Here is a 19553-nt window from a genome sequence, read left to right on the forward strand (position 1 = left end):
TAATTTCCTTTTTGAACTTGGTATGTTCTCCCTGGGTCCACTTGGTTTGTCTCAATGCACTCAGGACAAATCTGCTGGCCCGGGGCAAGACCTGGTTGAAGCTATAGATCTAAATTGAGATTGATACTCAGTCTAGATCCGTCCAGGCTGGGCCAGGGTTCTGTTAAAGATCGATATTATAATTATACATACTTAATAATGAATACGGAACCAATGAGAGAGCTCTTCATAGAGAATTCGCAACTATGAGTATTAATTACAAATATTGGAAAAAAATCACTTTACATAGATATCTGAAATTCCCAATCTGCAAATCTAATACCTTTATGCATGATTAGCAAACAAAAATAGTAGACCTTTCCTCCAAGTGAGAGCCCATAAGCACATCTCCTTGTTTCAAGTGTGGAAGAAACGATAAGAAAGAAAGAAAGAAATTTATTTTAATGTCCACGAGACTTAACAAAGTCTACGGGACAGCACATCAGATCTAACCGATTTCTGCAAATCTGCCTGCTTTCTGTGTAAAATGTTGACAAGTGGCCCCAACCTCTCGACAAAATCTTCGCTGAAAAAATCATACCAAGATCCCTCAGTCAATAATTTATTATACTTGTCCCTAACATCTTTGAAGGCGTCACACTCTAAAATGAAGTGTTTTTCGGTTTCAACTTTCCCAGATGTGCAAAAAATACACATTCTTTCCTCCCAAGTTTCTTTTGGTCTTTTCCAATGACCAGTTTCACTACGGAGCTGATGAGAGTTAGTTCTTAATTGAGCAACAATACACTTAGCTTTCCACAAAATATTAGCCCTTATATAAGCTTTTTGATGATGATCATAAGCAGGATTGAACTCCGTGATATAATATTTCTTCTTTCTCACTAACTCATTACCCCAAGCCCACTTGTGAAACTTATCCATAACAAAAGCCTTTATCTCTTTACTATTTGTGGAGCACGAATTTAGGTAGATATTCCATTTACTCAACCATTTGATGTTTTGTTGCATCCAAGTCTTCTTTCTTTTGCACAAGGTGTCATTGAAAACCACTCTAGGCCATCTGCCTTCCTCCATTTGCCCAATTCTTTTGAGATAACTAATGAGACAAACCATAGCAATAGCTTCAATAGCTTCAATAATGAGATTTCAAAAGCCACAATATATTTCTCTTCGAGGTTACAAATAATTTGGCATACTGAGTATTCTTATCTGTTCTCTTATAGTTATTTTATCTTGACGACCAACATCATAATTTTATTTGGCCCTTTTCATTTAGGTTCGTCCAAGACGAGCTTAAGATTTTTCCGGTTTTTGGAGTTCCTTAACGCTTGATACTCTGTGTCCAGCTATGTTTTCGTTGGTTAGCCACTAAGGCATTGTGATATTTAAATTACAAATTATTTGGTTTTGCTCAAAACATTAAAACTTTCAGGTTAAAAAGAATCACAAAGAAGACAATGCAAGGGATCTATAAAGCATATACAAGCACTGCTGGGCAATTTTTGTAACGAGGAAAACTGTTACCTTCCAAAGCCTCACGCGACAACTTATTAATTTAATCCCAAGTTCTGTTTAATGGTGGTCATAAAAGTAGAAAAATTCCTATGCTTCTTTGAGGGCTCCCAAGGTTTTGATACAACTAAAGGCGTATGATCAAATCAGACTTTCTAATCTGTCATAAGTACGCATTGGTGACAGCATGAGCTTTAATTGCTCACAGGCAGGAAGGGTATTAAATCCCTGTTGTTGTCTGTGATTTCGAAAATTCCCCAAGTTGGCCAGATTGCGTGTACGTTAGATGCAACCTTCGCATAAACTCTTTCTAGGGGTGGCGAAATGTTGTAATCTGGACAAATGTAAGAAATATGACATAGAGTTTGAGCCTGAGTGTTACCAGCTTAAAATGAAGAAAAACAATCATGAGTTTTGCTAAATGTTAGCTTTATACTAAGCTATTGAACTAAACAATTGGTGGGGTTTAGTTGAGAATTTACTTATAATCCTAGTTTAGATCGGCTGAAGTTGGAAGGCATGTAAATTGATATTACAATTTACAAGCCTTAATTGTAATATGTTTTGGCTGTTATTTTTTAAACTGTAATTTTCTTCAACTAGGTAGATATTTCATTCTAGACTTCATTTGATTGCTTGAAGAAAGTTTTGTATTTGAACATTGACTTTGGGATTAGTAACATAGCAGCTATGATTTTTACAACTCAAGTTATAGCGGATGACTAACTTTGGAATCTTCAGATTGTAAATGTGTTCTTGAGGTTTGCTTGGATGCAATCTGTTCTGAGATTTCAGATACCAGGTTTACACTACAAAGTCACAGTTACTATTTTTGCCTGTTTAGAGATTGTCCGTCGTGGGATATGGAATTTCTTCAGGTCTGCAATCATGTCTTCTATTTACTTAAACATTCTGTGCTAGATGACATAGCTTTTGACTTTGGACATTTAATAATGAAATGCGTATTTTTCCTCGTCTCTTGAGCAGGTTAGAAAATGAACACCTCAACAATGTTGGGAAATACAGAGCATTCAAATCTGTTCCGCTTCCCTTCCAATATGGAGATGGTGAAGACAACCACTAAAATTGTGGGTGAATTCAGAATAGGATATTGAAGAAGAGCTACAAAATGAAAGTCTCGTTGTGATGAGAATAAACATCTGGAGAGGAAATGTTGCAAACTTCAAAGTGCATGATAAAAGTAAAGGAGACTTCATGAGTCGCATCCTACTCTATCTTGGCCCTTGGGACATTTTCACATCCTACAATTTACAAATATAGTTTCACAAAGAGTAGCCTTAAATGTCAATCAGAAGTTCACACAAATTTCACATGGAGTTCGCTTGGTGATATGGTTTGGATTATATCTCTCGTTAACGTTTTGACCTCTTACGAAGCTGAGTAGACCAGGTCAACAGCCCTGAAGCAGGCAGATTAACGACCTCTGTAATATGATTTGACAGGGCTGAAAAGGTATCTTGTGTATGGATGATTATGTGAGATTCTATTAACCTTCCAAATCCTACCAACATTTTTTAAGCTAGGCCAACAGATGACATATTTTTAAGAGTAAAGTATCCTCTATCGGTGTTGGTGACCCACTTGATGGCTACCTCATGGTTGAAATCCAATCCTTTTAGTGTAATCAACGCCTATAAGAAATAATTATTTCTTTTTTAATTGAAAAAATAAAGAAGAAACTGTTTATGAGTATGCTTTTAAGTGCTAATTGACAATGATGTGAATAGGCATAAAATATAACTCTAGTGTTTGTTTCTGGTAGCTTCAATATATTGTCATATTTTGTCTACTTAGTAAAATAAAAATATAAAAGATTATAGAATTCATTAGATATAAAGTACTATTTGTTGGAGGTAATTAGATAAGCATGTTAACTAATTATGTCGTAGGTATTTTTTTATTTGAGATGGACAACCTCAGATCAACGGTCTACGTTTTGTAATAAGAGTGCAAGACGATTTTGCTTTCTTTATCCCTCTGATTTTATTTTGCTTTCCGATGATCAATTGTTTCAGTCACTGTTCTACTGTTTTGTTTCCCTTTATTTTGGGTCCTTGTGATTTACTTTTCAATTTCTCCCCTTCTCGCTTTACGAGATATTAGACTTTCGCATGTTTCATACTCTCTCTCCACCAAACACTCTTCCCTCTCCATAACCACCTAGCACTGCTACATGGTGAAGGAAAAGGAAGTAAGTTTACAAAGAACCTCATTGCCATTTGCAATATCTGTAATATAATCAACAGGATGGCATGACTCCATTGCATCCTGCAAAATGGTTTGCGAAGATTTTTTATAGGAAAAAGTTACATCGGAATATAGCAAAAGGAGCATGTGCAAATATTAATTCATTATATTTTGAATCTATATACGTATTTCTTTACTCTTACTCTCCTCTAGAAAAAAGGTATATTTACTTTTGGTTTTCACCATAGTGATTTTAACATAGCAACTGGCTTCTATTTCATTTGTCCCTGAATTTACCTTTGAATTTACCGTACACACATCCATTTTAACTATATTTTTAAAATTTAAATTATATATATATATGATATTTATTATTTTGATTATATAAAAATATATCTATGTTAAGTATGTCATATTTCTAATATGTATTCATATTGTTTTTCTATCAGTATTTTATTTATTTGTATTTTTAGTGATAGCCAATTTATTTTTTATTAGTATCAATATTGTTTGATATTATTTATATTTTTTATACATATTCATTTGTATTTAAATTTTATTTAATTGTTTATTGATTTGATAAGTTTATTATACACTAATATTATTGTTAATTATTTATTTTATTTTATATTTTTATGAACATTCAGATTTTTTAAATTTTGACTTTGCAATTTTTATTCTATTTTAGTTTTTAATTTAGAATTAAAGTTGAAATTATTTTAATTATTTATGACTCTTGTGAAAGTACATTAATAAATAAAAAACTATTAGAAGTAGCTCAATTTATAATTATTTTTGTTTTATAAAAATTCAAATTATTGTAGAATAATTGTATTTTAAATCTTTGTTTTAATTTATTCAATTCATTTTGGATTTCTATAACAAAAGAAGTGAGAGAAAAATTGCATATTTCCTTAATGAATTATAATCAATGTTTATAGTCTATGATCTAATAGAATTGAAGGCTGAAGAGATGTGAGAAACTGATCCATCACAAAGAGAGATCTCTTTAAACTTGCACTCTCATTTGTATTAGACTAGTGTAATTGATATGCCACTTACCACCTCTTAAACTTGCACTTTAATTGGGAAGAAAACCATTCATAGAATATTTCATATGATCATTATTCTTACTAAAGTTATTTCCCATTTCTATGTCACCTTCTTTCTCTCTCACTCATGTCCTCTCTATCCATAACTCACTATCTCCACCTCCTCCTCTCAATCTATATCTCTACATTTCTACATCTCTTTCTCATTAATTCCATCAATCTTTCACTATATCTCTATCTCTATCTCTTTATTATCTCCCTCACTCCTTTCTATCTTTCTATCCATATCTCTCTAGCTTTGTCTACCTCTCTCTATCTCTCTATATCTTCGTTTATATATATATATATATCACTCCCTCTCTCTCTAATTAACGTCATCTCTCACTCCATCTCTCCTCTATATCTTTATCTTTATTTCTCTCTATCTCCCCTTACTATATATTCTCTATTATCTCTACCTCTCTCTTCTATTTGCTCCATCTATCCTACTCTATATCTCTTTCTCTCCATCTCTTACTCCTCTATATCTCTTTATATCCATATCTCTCTAACTATATCTCCCTCTCTCTATATCTCCCCATCCCTCTTTATCTCTCCTTATCTCACTTTATCTATATCACTTCCTCTCTCTCTCTCTCATTCACTCTATTTTGTCCATCTCTCATAATCTGTCTGTACTTCTCTATCTCTTTCTCTCTCTATCTCTCACTCCTCTCTCTATCTATTTCTATCTGTTATCGCACCATTTATTCCTCATGGCAAGAGTGGGTCATCTTTTCTTTTTTATGTTGGAGTCCTAATTCGTGCTATATTACCTTGGTTCAAGTCTTTAATGCATCTTCAAATCCTTTCTCTAGTCATTTAAGTCAGGTTCAGACAATTGATTGAACTCTATGAACATGTCGAACCGTTTTGAATTGGGTTCAACAAGTTCATTTAGGTTCCGTAGGTTCCAAGGTGTTCGGGAAAAAAAATTTCGTACTAACATTTTCTCTAAGTGTTTTGCAACGGCTCTTCCAAAAGTTTTTCCTGTTCGATGATATAGCATTTGTGATGAACTTATTGAACTGAGTTCAAAGGGTTCAAATGTGTTCAACGTGTTCAACACAGCAAGTGGTCAACAGTTTGACGCGGCATACATTTTGAACTACTTGAACACTCAAGAAGTCGGTTCAAGATGTTCATATGGGTTCAATATTGGTGGGTCCCGTGGTTTCTAATGTTTTGGGAAGTGCATTCATTGCTAAATACGGAGAGGCAGAACCATATCTTAAAGTGATGTCATTCTTTGGCTTTTTCGAAGTAAGTAAACATTTCGCGAACTGGCAGTTTCTTAAAGCACGCCGCCATGCATTCAATGCATGCGTGTGAGGTCTAATCTGCCAAGTTGTCGCGTCCAGACTGAAATTGCGAAATCATTGCATTTAATGTATCTGTATCATTACCTTTCCTAGTAAGGTATGAAAATTATTTGTGTTCCGCATTTGTTACTTGCTGCTAGATCTTTGTATATGTTATCCCTGGATAGGAGTCTTTCTTGCTGCTAACTGTCGTCCGATTGTACAACTGTGAAGGTGAGTCTTTCCTTATTTTCTCCAGTGTTTTCCCTTGCATTTTCTCTCGTACAGAAGGTTTCACTGCAATCAAATTTAGGTTTCTTGTTTTGAAGTTATGAAGTCCACCCTGCATTTGTTTGGAAACGTCTTTAGCTTGGCATCCACAGAAGCCATAGTTAGTGATACTGACTTGAAAGGAGAGAGCCTTGAAGAGTTGAAAGAAAGGGTGTTCAAGGGTATTGATAAGTCTTTTTGTATAGAGATTTTGAGTAGTGGACTTTTAGAAGCCGCAGCCTTTCCTCCAGCAATTCCTTGCCCAGAGTTAGTTCGGGAATGTATTGCTAGATACGACCCAGTATCTGAAACTATTAAGAGAGATAATGGCGAAAACCTTCTTGCCATTAATCGTGAGGTGATTGCTTCAGTTTTTAAGATACCGGATTACCAGTTTTCTAATTTTTCTCCTGCCCAGTCAATCAGTGAGTTCAATGCAGACAGAGCCGGACACCGAAATAATGTGGTGAAATTCTGGTTGAAGGTCCCTCAGAGAGGTGGTTCTAGGTTACCCAAAAATTCTAACAAGAACCACATGTTGCCAGAGGTTCTACCGAAGCTTATAGTTTTGATGATTGGATTTATTGCTATGTGCAATTAGTTCTGGAAGGAAAACAATATTTAGATTGGGCAGAGTTAATTGCTTATTCAATGAGAGAGCAGTTGAGTCTAGCCAAGCAGTTTCAACAAAACTTCTTCATGTCCTCATATCTCTTGTATTGTCTAGCTTGTGTTAAAGAGTTAACGGGTGTACCAAAGCAGCTCACTGAGGAAGATGTTCCTGTGTATGAGTTCTATCCTATGCTGCAAAAAGACAATGCCTTACAAGATTTCAGAAGGATACACAATGCATTCTTGGGTGATATGTGTCATGAACTGAAGAGTACAAAGGCTAAACTGATTTCAGATGATGCACAGACCTTGATTAAGAAGTTCGATAGTTTTTACATCCAGTTCCCATGCTTTTGCTATATATGGGTAGGAGGCTTTGAAGAGGAACCCTTCAAGCTCCCTCACTTCTGTTCTGATTGTTTTGTTCTAGCAAAAGTATGCAGGCAACTGACCTCTGTGATCAAGAAGGCACAGCCTAAGAACAAGTGGGAAGGTCATTTTCCCATACAATTGGGAGTGTTGTCTTGTAATTCAATGTCTGATGCACTAAGTATAGGAGCAGACCTTAGGAATTTTAATTTCTCTCTGTATTCTGAAAGGAAAGGGTTTGACAATAAGGGATTTTCTCGGAGCCTTAGCCTAATGCCTTATCTTCCCACGCCACAGTTAGAAGATTTCTGGGAAGACTGTACAGATGAACTTGAAGTTTTCAAAAGGGAAAACATGAGATTGGTGCTAGAATAGGTTGTCTCTTTGCAAATAAAGTTAGACATTAAAGGGCTTGAAGAGGATTATCTTGAATTGTTTGAACCAAGATATTTAGCTCATGCAGAGATTGAAATGCTCCCAATTAATTGGGATGAGGAGGAAAATGATGACATACAATTGAGGACCAAACGAGTTCTAGAAAGAACCGTGGCATGGGTGGCTAAAAAGAAAGCAATAAAGTCAGGTGCCAAGTCCCTTTCTGCAAGAAATAATAAGGATCCTCTATCTTCACCAAAACATCCTTCTAATAGTGCTCCTATTCGTGCAGGTAAGGATACCAAGTCGCCTCAGCCTAGACGCAGGTCTAGTCCAACTCTGGATTTTAGTACCCCTCGACATACTTGATCACGAAGTGTCGCCCAGAGGAAGATGGACCAAGTCAAGGATATGGGAGTAAAGGATGTTGTGCTTGAGGCTCAGATTTTTGAAATTGAAGATCTGGATGGTGAGGTTGCTTGTGCTATGGACTCCCAAACAGTGACTATGGCTATGATGCCACCACCAAAGATGATCGAAGGAGCTACTCATCCTGCTGTGACCCCTAAATGGTTAACAACCTCAGTGAACAAGAAAAGGAGCTTTCTTCCTGTGACCATTCCGATTCAGGAAATGGTTGCTAAGTACACAAAGAAGAATCCAAAGCCGAAAAGGTTCAAGACCACCGCTCACCTGAACAATGATGAAGAAACTGGAAAATGGATGGCCGAAATTGCCTCATACAAACCGAAAAATGAAAACAGAGAGGCTGGTCCTGATGATTTTGAGATCACAAAAGTAGAGTTGGGAAAAATGAGCAGGGATACAGATAACCATTTTTTCCAAGTGTCAACAAAGAAAATGCTTACCAGGTTAGAGAAGGATGGACGAGAGAAAAGAGAACTTAAACGACACATAAGTGTTTTGGCTCAGTTCATCGATAGTATCGATTGCCTTGGAGCAATTCCAATATCCCATGTCGCTGAGAACTTCGACCCAACTTCTCTGGAAAACAAGAAGTTGATGAACCAAGTTCAACGGGCTAAGAGCATCGCTGAAGCGGTTGAGAAGTGGATTGAACAAATAATTAAAGATGGTGAGAAGTACATTACTGACTCCCGGGGATTATGTGATGAAATACAAAGCCTTATTTCTGAAATTCAAAACCAGCTTGTGCCGTGGGAGAAAGAAGAGCACAAATGGCAGAATATCCTGCCTCTGTTTGCCAAAATAGAAGAATATGGGACTACCAGGTTTCTGCCAGAACATTCAATTAAGCTGGTGGCCGATGAATGTCAGCTTTTCGTGCTGAAGAAAACTATCATGTGGCGAGTTCTTACCTTCCAGTCGGTAATTATAGATGCAAGGACCTCTGTTTATGAACTCCAGGATCTGCAAAGTAGTATAGTCAAGGATAATAAGGTGGTTAATCCCGATCATGACTGGGAGTTAGGAATCTGTGGCTCAAGCACACAGGAAGCAATCAAATCTTTCTGGTTGAACATGGAGAAGATCAAAGCCAAGGGTAGCTTCATGCCGGAGGATATAACCAAGGTGGCTAGGATCGAATCTATGATTTTCATTGGGAATGATCAGCTACCGAAACACTCAGAGAAGATGGTGCAACATAGGTGGAATAAAGAGGTGGCAAAGGCGAAACTCAATGCAATGAAAGTCCCCAGCCAATCCATGGTTCAAGAACTTACAACTGCTCATGACACTCGCGAAGATGAAGAAGATGACAATGATGGAATATGACATAATGCACCAATTTAGGACTAGTTTCCTTTAGTTTTAAGACATTTCTCATAGTTATGCAAAGACTTAGGGACATCTGTCCCAAAATACTTCTTGTTGGTTTCGTAACTGTTTTACCAGGGAGTGGTCGAGTTTTCAGGGAGACCGCCCCCGTTTAGACTATAAATTAAGTAAAACAGATGGTAGAGGGGTTAGATTTTAGTAACTAATTTTGTGAGCTTCGACTCAAATTTTTGCTTTGGCATTTTCTATTTTTTTTTAATCAAAGGAAGAATTAGATGGTTGAGATCTGTTATGGAAAAAGATTGGCAGATGTATTTTTGTGTCATTGTTGCATAAGGATATATATATGAAATCTGATCATATTGTTTTGGGGAGAAGGAATATCTGTGTATTTTGAATCCGAATAGATAACATATCTTTGCATATGTTCATCTGATCAAGTAACAGTAATTGATCATTTCATTACAGTATTTCATTCTTCCTCTGATGTTCTTTCCTTTGAATGTGTTGTTTACTCTAGAAAAGATTCATGATTGAGGGCGGATTTATTTTCCTTGAATCTGTTCGTCTTTTGTTAATTTAGGTGGAGAAAGTATATTGAACTTTGTTTCAGTTGTTGTTGTTGCATGCATTGAAAAATTAAGGAAAATAACTTACATTGTTTGTGAGACATGTGGAAAATTTCAGCCTTTCATCCAAGAATGAAATAGGCGGCCTTAAACGCTTTCTGATTAAAAGCCTTCATTCAGATAAAAACAAAACACATTCCATGAAAAACCAAGATAGGGAGCTGTACCTATGCAAAAATTCAGAGGGAAGTGATTTGAACAACACTTACCCAACTATTCAGTGAATCATTTGTTCTTAGAATAAGGTAACAAAGTTTAAGATTAATCATTTAAAAATAAAGAGCAAATCTGTTCACTAACACTATCCACGTCCTTCTCTACCTCTATCTCTATATCTCTTCCTATCTCTCTATATCACTCTTTATCTATATCACTCTCTATCTATATATCTCCCTATCTCTCTTCCTCTCTATCTATTGATCTATTTCCTCTTCTCTCACCCTTATCTATCTCTCTCCCTCTATCTTACCATCTATATCTCTCTATCTCCCCCTCTCCTACTTCCTTTATATCTCTTGCTTCCTCTATATCTTTATATCTCCCTATCATTCTCTATCTTTATCTTCTCATATACCTTTACCTATATCTTCATCTATTTTTATCTCTCCCTCACTCTCTATCTCTATACATTTATCTCTTCCATTTCTATTTAACCCTCTCTCCATCTCAATCTTTATCTTCTCATCCCATCTATCTCTCACTCTTCCCAACTCTATTTCATCCTCTCTATCTCTATTGCAAACATAACATGATCTTGATTATCATTTCAATCATCTTTGGATCCCTATAAATGGATCCATAGTTGATTTGAAGCTATCAGATTGTAGTGTGCATCCTCCTTCACCATTTGATGAGCAACCAAAATGTTATTGTAGGAGACAGTTCAACTGGTTAGACTGATAAACCTTGTAACCAATAATCATCACGACAAACTTGACATCAACATCCCCCACATCATCAACCCTCATTAATCGTCCATCAAAATTAGCGTCAGTGAGTTTGTTCTGTTTTGTATTAGATAGCTTGCAACTAGGGCCGAGTACACCTCCAACCTTGTGAAGACAAGTGACATTCTTAATCACTTCCTCTCTAATCTTGTACGACTTGTCCAACTAGATAAACTCTCCGTGAATGCGGCTCAAAACGTATCGCACCCATTTTGCCTCATCAAAAGGGAAAATCCATGAACTGAGTGAAACCCTTCCTCTGCAAATGTGAAAATTCTGGTTTCAATTGGTTGTCGGTGATTAGTTTTTCTGTGAAAACGTAGGACAACTCATATCTACCGAGCTCCTCAATGTTGCAATGGATGTATGCCCTAATATCTTTAGTGTGAAGAATACCATGGCAAACACTCGAAAATGCTCCCAAAGGTTCATCCAAAAGTGACTTGAAAGGATGCTTCTTGAAAACAGGACGAGGATTGTTCTTGATTTCCACCACCAAAGGAGTGTCAATGTTGGATGATGAAGAAGCCATGATAACCAGTTGTAGAAACTAGGGCTTCTGCAAATAAAAATACCTCAAGACACTGCCTGGAGATGAAATCGCTTTTGAGAGAAAGTGATTGCACAAATCGCCTTGGACTTTGAATCGCTCTGGAAATCGCTCGTCTGAATGCTCGATCGTTGTGTGAATAAAACAACTTTACTTTTCCCTTTTATCGTCGTTAACCCTAATTTTTCACTGTCATAAATGTTGTCGAGAGGCGTTACCGAGTTGCATAGTCAGCAAGTAGGTTTTGGTTAACACCTTAAATTTCCTAAGTACCTATCCGCAATCAGAATACTCTGACTACAGATCCAATCTGGGGTATTTGCATGATCTTCAATGATTTGCCTACCCTTAAAGCAAACTACCTTAGTTACTGGTTGTATCTGCTACCGATGTAGGACCTGATGACTCTACCGGGTGATTTGCTTGTAGTGTATCTAATATTCTTACCCATCTTTTCTCATGCTATTTCCTAATTTCTTCTACTTTTTCCTTTCCCTTCTCATATGCATTTCCATTAGTTGTCGGTGGGTTCTTACTTCTGCAATATTTAGCAATATGTCCAATCTTGTTGCATGCATCACACAATATTGTTCTTCTGAATTGCTTTGTTAAACCCTTGATTTCTTTGATTTTCTTTTGATCTACATTGGTTATCCATATGTCCAAATTTGCTACATGCATGACATCTTAGGGTCAGTGCAAGAAGTTGAGTCCACTTTTTGGCCAAAAAGTGGAAGTGTTTTCCCTGATTTTCATATTTTGTCTCATTTGAGCTTCAATTTTGAAACACTTAGAGATTGAATCTTGGAAAAATTCAATAATATAAAAGTAGCCCTCTGAGTGTACTTTCCAAATATGTAATTTATTTTAATACCCACATAAAAAAATAGCTTTTTGAATGGAATTCTAAAAACCATGTTTTAAAAATGCTTGTTTCGGGACTATACCATGCATGTGTACGACCCACATTTTTTGACACAATATAAATTATTTTCTCAAACCATTTTGGGAAATGGTTTGTAACACATTGAAGATTGATGAGCATATTTTTCTGTATTTTTTTTTCTAATTATTATTTTTTAATTATTTTTTTAATGGTCATAATTATCTTTTTAAAAATTTGACGTGTACGACCCACATAATTTGACGTGTATGACCCACATAATTTGACGTAAACTTAAAAAAAATTATTTTTTATTTTTTAAATAGAAAAGAATTTTGGGTAGATTGATGACATAATTTTTTTTCAAAATTCATTAAAATAAAAAAGTTATTAAATTAACAAAATTAGTTAATATTTCAAGTTTATGGACCCGATTTAGTATAAATTAAATGAAAAATAGTAAAAATAATAAATATTTAAATAAATTTACATATTTAGAATCTAGACAGTATAATCTGAAATGGGTTTTAATTTCGTATAAAAATTCTCTAATTAGAGGCACGTAAACTATCTCAGAAGTTTATATTTGTGCTTTCATTCATGGAGATTTGAATTTGCAGGTCCATGTCTCAGGTGTGGCCATCCCAAGCCTATCCCGGGCCTAATCCCAAGCCAAGTGACGGGTTGTGAAATCAACTTCCACAAAACGGGGACCCATTCCATTTTTTTGACCGTTGGATTTACTAACGGGCCCACGTTCCTAAATAACCGTTACTGTAAAAAAAAAGATAGATTACATCAATTTACCACACTATCATTGAAATCCGTATTGACAAACATTTTTTACATCATTTGGCAGTACTTTTTAATATTTTTTACACAAATTTATGAAGAACTCAGTAAAAAGATATTTTTTTTGAAGAGGAGTTTGTAAAGATGGGTTTTAAGCAACATCGAAAGAAACAAAAGAGGACAATGACAGCAGACGAAATTCAAGCACAAAGAGAGGAGGCAAAACACCAAAAAAATTGAAGATCACAACAACGACAATTGAATAACACTTCTGAAGCATCTAGTTCAGTGCCCGTCGTAGATGAGACCATTGAAAAGATCATGATGGACGCAAGAAATGTAGAAGGATGCAAGAAATGTAGAACCAAACACGTGTATGACTGTTGATGCAAATGTTCATGTGGATATGAATCTTGTTATGTTTTTAAATCCCCAAGACTATGATGCCAATCAAATTGTTGATTTAAATGAAGTTGGATATAAATTTCATACACCAATACGAAAAGAAATAAAAATTGAAAATATTACACCACCCTCTCTGAAAGAAAATGAATGTAATTTGTTTACTATTGATAGCAATGTGCTAGATAATCTTAATGGGTTAGTTTCTTGGAGACAAATCAGAACACATGCAAACAGATTATATAAACAATTTTTCTATAATAAAAAGTTAGGATTCCAATGTCAATTAATGCTACAATTAATTAAAATGTTAAAAATGCATAAAGTCATGAAAAAAATGGGTATTTATGCAAAACCAAAAAGAAAAGATTAATCATATAAGCAAGTTGTATCTATTGTTGCCAGTGCCATTGATTCCATCAAAAAAACAAGTCGATCTAAAGATAAGAATGCAACACGTAGAGTTATAACAACTGCTATAGTTGACAAAACAATTGTTAGTAAAAGAATGTTAAGTGATATAAGTGGCTATTTGAACTTACATCGTAGAACCTTGTCAAGAGCGGCCAAAAGAAGAGACACAATTGGAATTGATCCACTAAACCATTGTTGGAGTTTTAGTGGTAAACTTCAAAGGTCGGACATGAAATTAAATGATGAAACTAAACAATTAATTGCAAAATTTTGGCATGATAACACTAGAGTTTCATCAAATGCTAGAGATGTTTTAAAGTTAAGGGTGGGATCAAAAATTTGTGATCCTCATCCAAAACATCTTCTTGACATGACTCAAACTGAATTCTTTAAAAAATTTAGTGATGAATCTGTGTTAATGAATTTACGAATTAGTCAAAGATCATTTGAAAAATGCAAACCCTGGTATGTTAAAATCAATAAACAAAGAATATCTTGTTGTTGTAAAACTCATGTTCAGTTTCGTTACTATTATGATGTTTTACGATATATATGTTGTATGTTGCATGGTAATGATCTTTTGCAGGATTGTGGTGTTTATGTTCCACTTGAAACTATAAAAGATTTTATTGGAAGTTTGTTTTGTAAACCACCTAATGAACAATTATTTCTTTCCAGTTCATGCATTTATGGCCTTTGCAATTTATGTGGGAACTATCCTTTGATAGGTGAATGTTTGCATGAACATGTTTCATCTGAGTTTGGACAAAAAATGGTTGATGTTAGGAGATTTAAAGATATAGAATACCCTCTAAATGATGGAAAGATGGGGAAACGTTTAGAATTGATTATAGAACATAATAGTGTGAATGCATTTATCAGTGAGTTTAAAAGTCATATTGTTCCAAAATATGTGAAACATGCCCGATGGCTTGATGGACAATTTCGCATATGCAAGAACACATTTCTAGTTGGAACAATAGTATCAGTTGTGGATTTTGCAAATAATTATACTCTAAAACCACAAGAGGAAACTCAATCACAATACTACAACTCAGTGCAAGTGGCCATATTTGTGCACGTTATATATAGACATGACCATGACAGTACAAAAGATAACAGAAAATTTTTGAGGGAGTATCATTTCTATGTTAGTGATAATCGATTACACTCGTCGGAGTTTGTTCAGCATTGCTTCGAGGTATTTCATGATAATCTTAAGGAAAGAGAAATTGACATGAAACAACATATGATATGGTCAAATAACTGCATTGGACAATTCAAAAATGCAAGAATGTTTTATTGGCTATGCAAAGTTCACAAGATAACCAATGTCCAACATTTATGGAGTTTTTTTGAAGCGGGACATGGTAAGGGAGAACACGATGGAGCTGGTGCCTATGTAAAAAGAGCTCTTGCTAGAGAACAATTGAAATTTGAGGATGCAGCAAAATTCAGAGATGCTCGTGCAGTTGTAGATTAGTGCAATTCAAAGTTGTCAAAAGGATCAACTGAAAACTTTGCAATTCGACATTTCTTCTGGTTGGTAGAGGAAGATAGTATTCCTATTCGGCATGATTGTAATACCACCATTGGATCAGCTAAATGACATTCGTTTACGAGTTCTAATTCAAACATATGGACTATATTCACAAGGCAGCTTGCTTGCTTTTGTCAGTTTTGTGTTTCCGGAGATTGAGAATTTTGTGAGAATAAAGAATGGGTTGAAGAATGGCAACAAAGATCATTGACACCCATAGATGCAAATGATCTGCATGAAAGAACTAATGAAGATATGGATCAGATGTTTGCATCAAATGACTATGATCGCATTTCAAATCTTATACAACAAGGTAAAATTGTTTTTGAAATTTGTTTTGATTTATTAAATAGTACATATATATGAAATCTTACAATGCATATTTTTGTTTCTATTTCTCGTTAAATATTAAAATAAAATTGTTTTGTGGTTGTTGTTGGCACTTGGCTAAACAAATATCTAACAAGAAAGAATGGATTGCTCGCATTTGAAGATTATGAATTAAAGAAGAAGATTATACATTACTCACATTTTCTAGTGGCAACTAATATAAAATTGGATAGATATCGTGGCAGGCTTGCTAATAAACAATTATGGACTCACTCTATGGAAGAGCATGAGACAATTATAGATGCTTTGTAAAAGAGAGAGGATGTAGATGGTATAATAGAATGAATATCAAGTAAGTTATAATTTGAAACCTTAATCCACCTCCCTTTTAAAAGTCGTGATGCATATTTTATATAGCATTTTAAATCATGCATCATAATTATAAAATCTAATCTAGTAATTTTGTTTCAGGTCTACCACAAGTAGAAGGCATCAATCAAAACCAAGTTATTTGTGCATACTTTATGTTTCGTTTTGAATAATTACAAGTAAGTTAAAGTTTTGTACCCTTAAAGCAAATCCCTTTGAAGAGTCGTGATGTATGCTTTATGTTGTATCTTAAATTCAATGCATCCTCATTATAAAAACTAAACATATGTATTTTTTTTCCAGGTCTCTCAGAGTAGATTTGGCCTCAATGACTACTATTGTTTGTGCATACTTTATTTTGTATTTTGAGAGATATAAATCCTTATTATAATAATTTAAATAGACTATTTATTTTATTTTAGATAGGTCTTCTTGATTACACTTTATGTAATATACATAAATGAGAGACTATTGGTCAAATTTATGAATGAGATAATTATGTTTTAATCAAGTTCTATTCAATATATTTGTTTTGATACTTTTCTCTTATCATCATTATTATTGTAATGGTAATTATATATTTGATTATATATTTTTCTTGTCTATGATGATTAATACTTTTTAATTTAGAATATGTTATAATTATAAGATATGTTTTGATACTTTGGTCTTATCACCATTGTTAGTTCATGATGTACACCTTTAGTTTATCTAATCACAAGTTATTTAAATAAAATTCCAAAAATAAAATTTCAAGTCCACATAATCAATATATATATCTAGATGGTAACATGATGAACTCCACATAATATCTAATGTGCACAAAATATATAAAGTATGCACAAAAAATATATGATCTAATCCTATTATGCAAAAGTCCATAAAAAAGTACATATCATATAAAAAAGTACATGTACATCATATCAGAGCCAAATAAACAGTAAAATCTAAGTGCTATCATCAATAACATATCGTGGTCTCTTCTCCCCGGGACGTGGTCCAGATTCACCCGCCTCATGTTGTACAAGGAAAAAATAATATTAAAATACTTGAAATTAAATATTAAAAGAATCATTTATCAAATATAGTTGGAATTCATAAATTAAGTTACAAACTTACCATATGCTCATCAAGTCCTCTAGTAGTATCTCCTCTAGCAGTATCTTGTGCAGTATCAACACCAAATGTAGTGCTAGCTAACTCTTGTACAAGGTCAAATTCAAAGTGTCCAATTAAATCTTAAATTAAGAGTCAAAATAAGATCAAATTAAGTATTACATATTAAGACCTCAAAGGATGTCGATGTGCGTTCAAAATGGCTCTCATAAAAATTATGACGATAACCTATCCTAATAGTAGTGTCCACCTGCAAACATGCATTTAATGAAATTTTATTTAGTGAACACATATGTGTATTAAATAATTTCAAGTTAACTTACAATGTTATAAGAGCTCATATTTAATTTATGAATTCTAAGATACATACCATAGATGGTGTCACAGTAGTCACACCCTCTTCTCGATGTGATGTAGAGGGTCCCTCATGACCTGAATTCTGGAGAAAGAAGCATTCAATGTATCAACATGAAAATTTATATAGTATACGATGATAACATATTAACTTTAAAAACTAGTACAATGTCTAGATAGAAATTGATACTATACCCCATAAGGTGTGCCAATTTGTGTTCCAACAGATGCAATATTGACTGTAATATTAGGTGTAGTCCTTATCTACATAAACCAAATTTATTTAATGAAGTATTAGATTGTATAAAAAAAAGACATGCACTTAATTTATACCTATATTTAATGAAGTATTTAAAGATTGACATATATATATATATACCTGGTCAAGATGATCATCAGAGCCAAAGAAAATCCATATATGATGTCATCATACTATAATTTGTTGCATCAAGCTCAGTTGGAACTGAAGCAGATCCTGGATCAGTACTAGGACCTACACACGTCTCATGATAACTCGAACACATATGTAGCATCCATCGAGGAGCGGATGCCATGTGAGCAGCTTGCTCACTCAGGTTACCTATGAGGGAAGTCAAAGCATCTAATGTCGAAATGAATGATGTATTCTGCACATCTGTAGGAATCGATGGAGCAACAAGTGGAACTATGGGTGGATCTGGTAGGGGATTATTACTCTGTGCCCCTAATCTATGTTGTGGCATTCCACGACCAACACCCTGAAATGACAAAATTAAAATAATTTGGTTTTTGGTGCATTACAAACTCACAGTATAATTTCTTCAATAAATAAAAAGGGACCTCATAATTACGATGTGGTGGATAATCAAAAACCATCCACCATCTATCCCAAAAGTGTCTAGCCATTTCTGGATGCACACACCACCTAATTGAAATTATTTTCGGGTTAGGTTGCATGGGTTCTCTTGTTTTTGGGTTAGTAAAATATGGACATAAATGAGCTTTGGTTATTTTGAGATTAGTGATTTGCTTATAAGTTAAACCATCGGCATAAAAATCACGCAACTCTTGTCGTCGTCTATGAAATTGATCTAATTGAGAATCAACAGATCTAACTAACTCAACAATAGTTTGCATTGATTTTGCAAACTCTAGAAGATGGGGTGGCATGATTGGCTCATTTTGGATAGCAATAATATTTTTTTCAATCACTTGTAGGTTTTCATTAATTCGTTCTCTTAGACGAATTTCATCCAATCTAGGCGGTGGAGGTGGAGGTGGAGGAGGAGGAGAGGGTTGCAGTGGAGGATTTTCACCTAATAGTTCATCTATGTCAAAGACATCCATGATAACAAAGAGCTCCTGCATATATAAAGATATACATGAATTATATACAACTCTATGTCAAAGAAGAATCTATTTTAGTTTATAAAAAAGCATATATAAATAGTAACATTTCTATGTTATTGAATGAGATACACATGAAATATAATATAATATTGAACTTAAAAAATATGCATGTACATACTATTGAATCTTTAAATATAAAATTTGTGCACAAAACTTAATAAAAACTTTCAATGAAACTTCATAAATCTATTATATATTCAATTTAATGCATTCATTTCTTGTAAAATGAATCAACTATTAAAATCAATATAAAATATTCCATACATAAGATCAATAAAGTGGGAAATAAGATGATCCTCCTTAGAGTAAGAATATATAAGGACTGATGATAAGTGCTTA

The 19553-nt window shown here is 34.3% G+C and overlaps 1 protein-coding gene across 5 annotated transcripts in view; it reads left to right on the plus strand.

Annotated features, from left to right (window-relative positions):
* The window catches only part of LOC131065177 (phosphate transporter PHO1 homolog 10), a 313132-nt gene extending 309907 nt beyond the window's left edge, over window positions 1-3225 (plus strand). For all 5 annotated transcript variants that reach the window (XM_057999616.2, XM_057999617.2, XM_057999619.2 and 2 more), the window contains 2 exons: window positions 2254-2390; window positions 2500-3225. In XM_057999616.2, the coding sequence (XP_057855599.2) occupies window positions 2254-2390; window positions 2500-2596 (234 nt within the window). In that variant the 3' untranslated portion in view covers window positions 2597-3225. The remainder of the gene's footprint in view (window positions 1-2253; window positions 2391-2499) is intronic.
* The last annotated feature ends 16328 nt before the right edge of the window (window positions 3226-19553 follow it).

Source organism: Cryptomeria japonica, chromosome 10 (genome assembly GCF_030272615.1).
Source record: "Cryptomeria japonica chromosome 10, Sugi_1.0, whole genome shotgun sequence".
Lineage (NCBI taxonomy): Eukaryota > Viridiplantae > Streptophyta > Pinopsida > Cupressales > Cupressaceae > Cryptomeria > Cryptomeria japonica.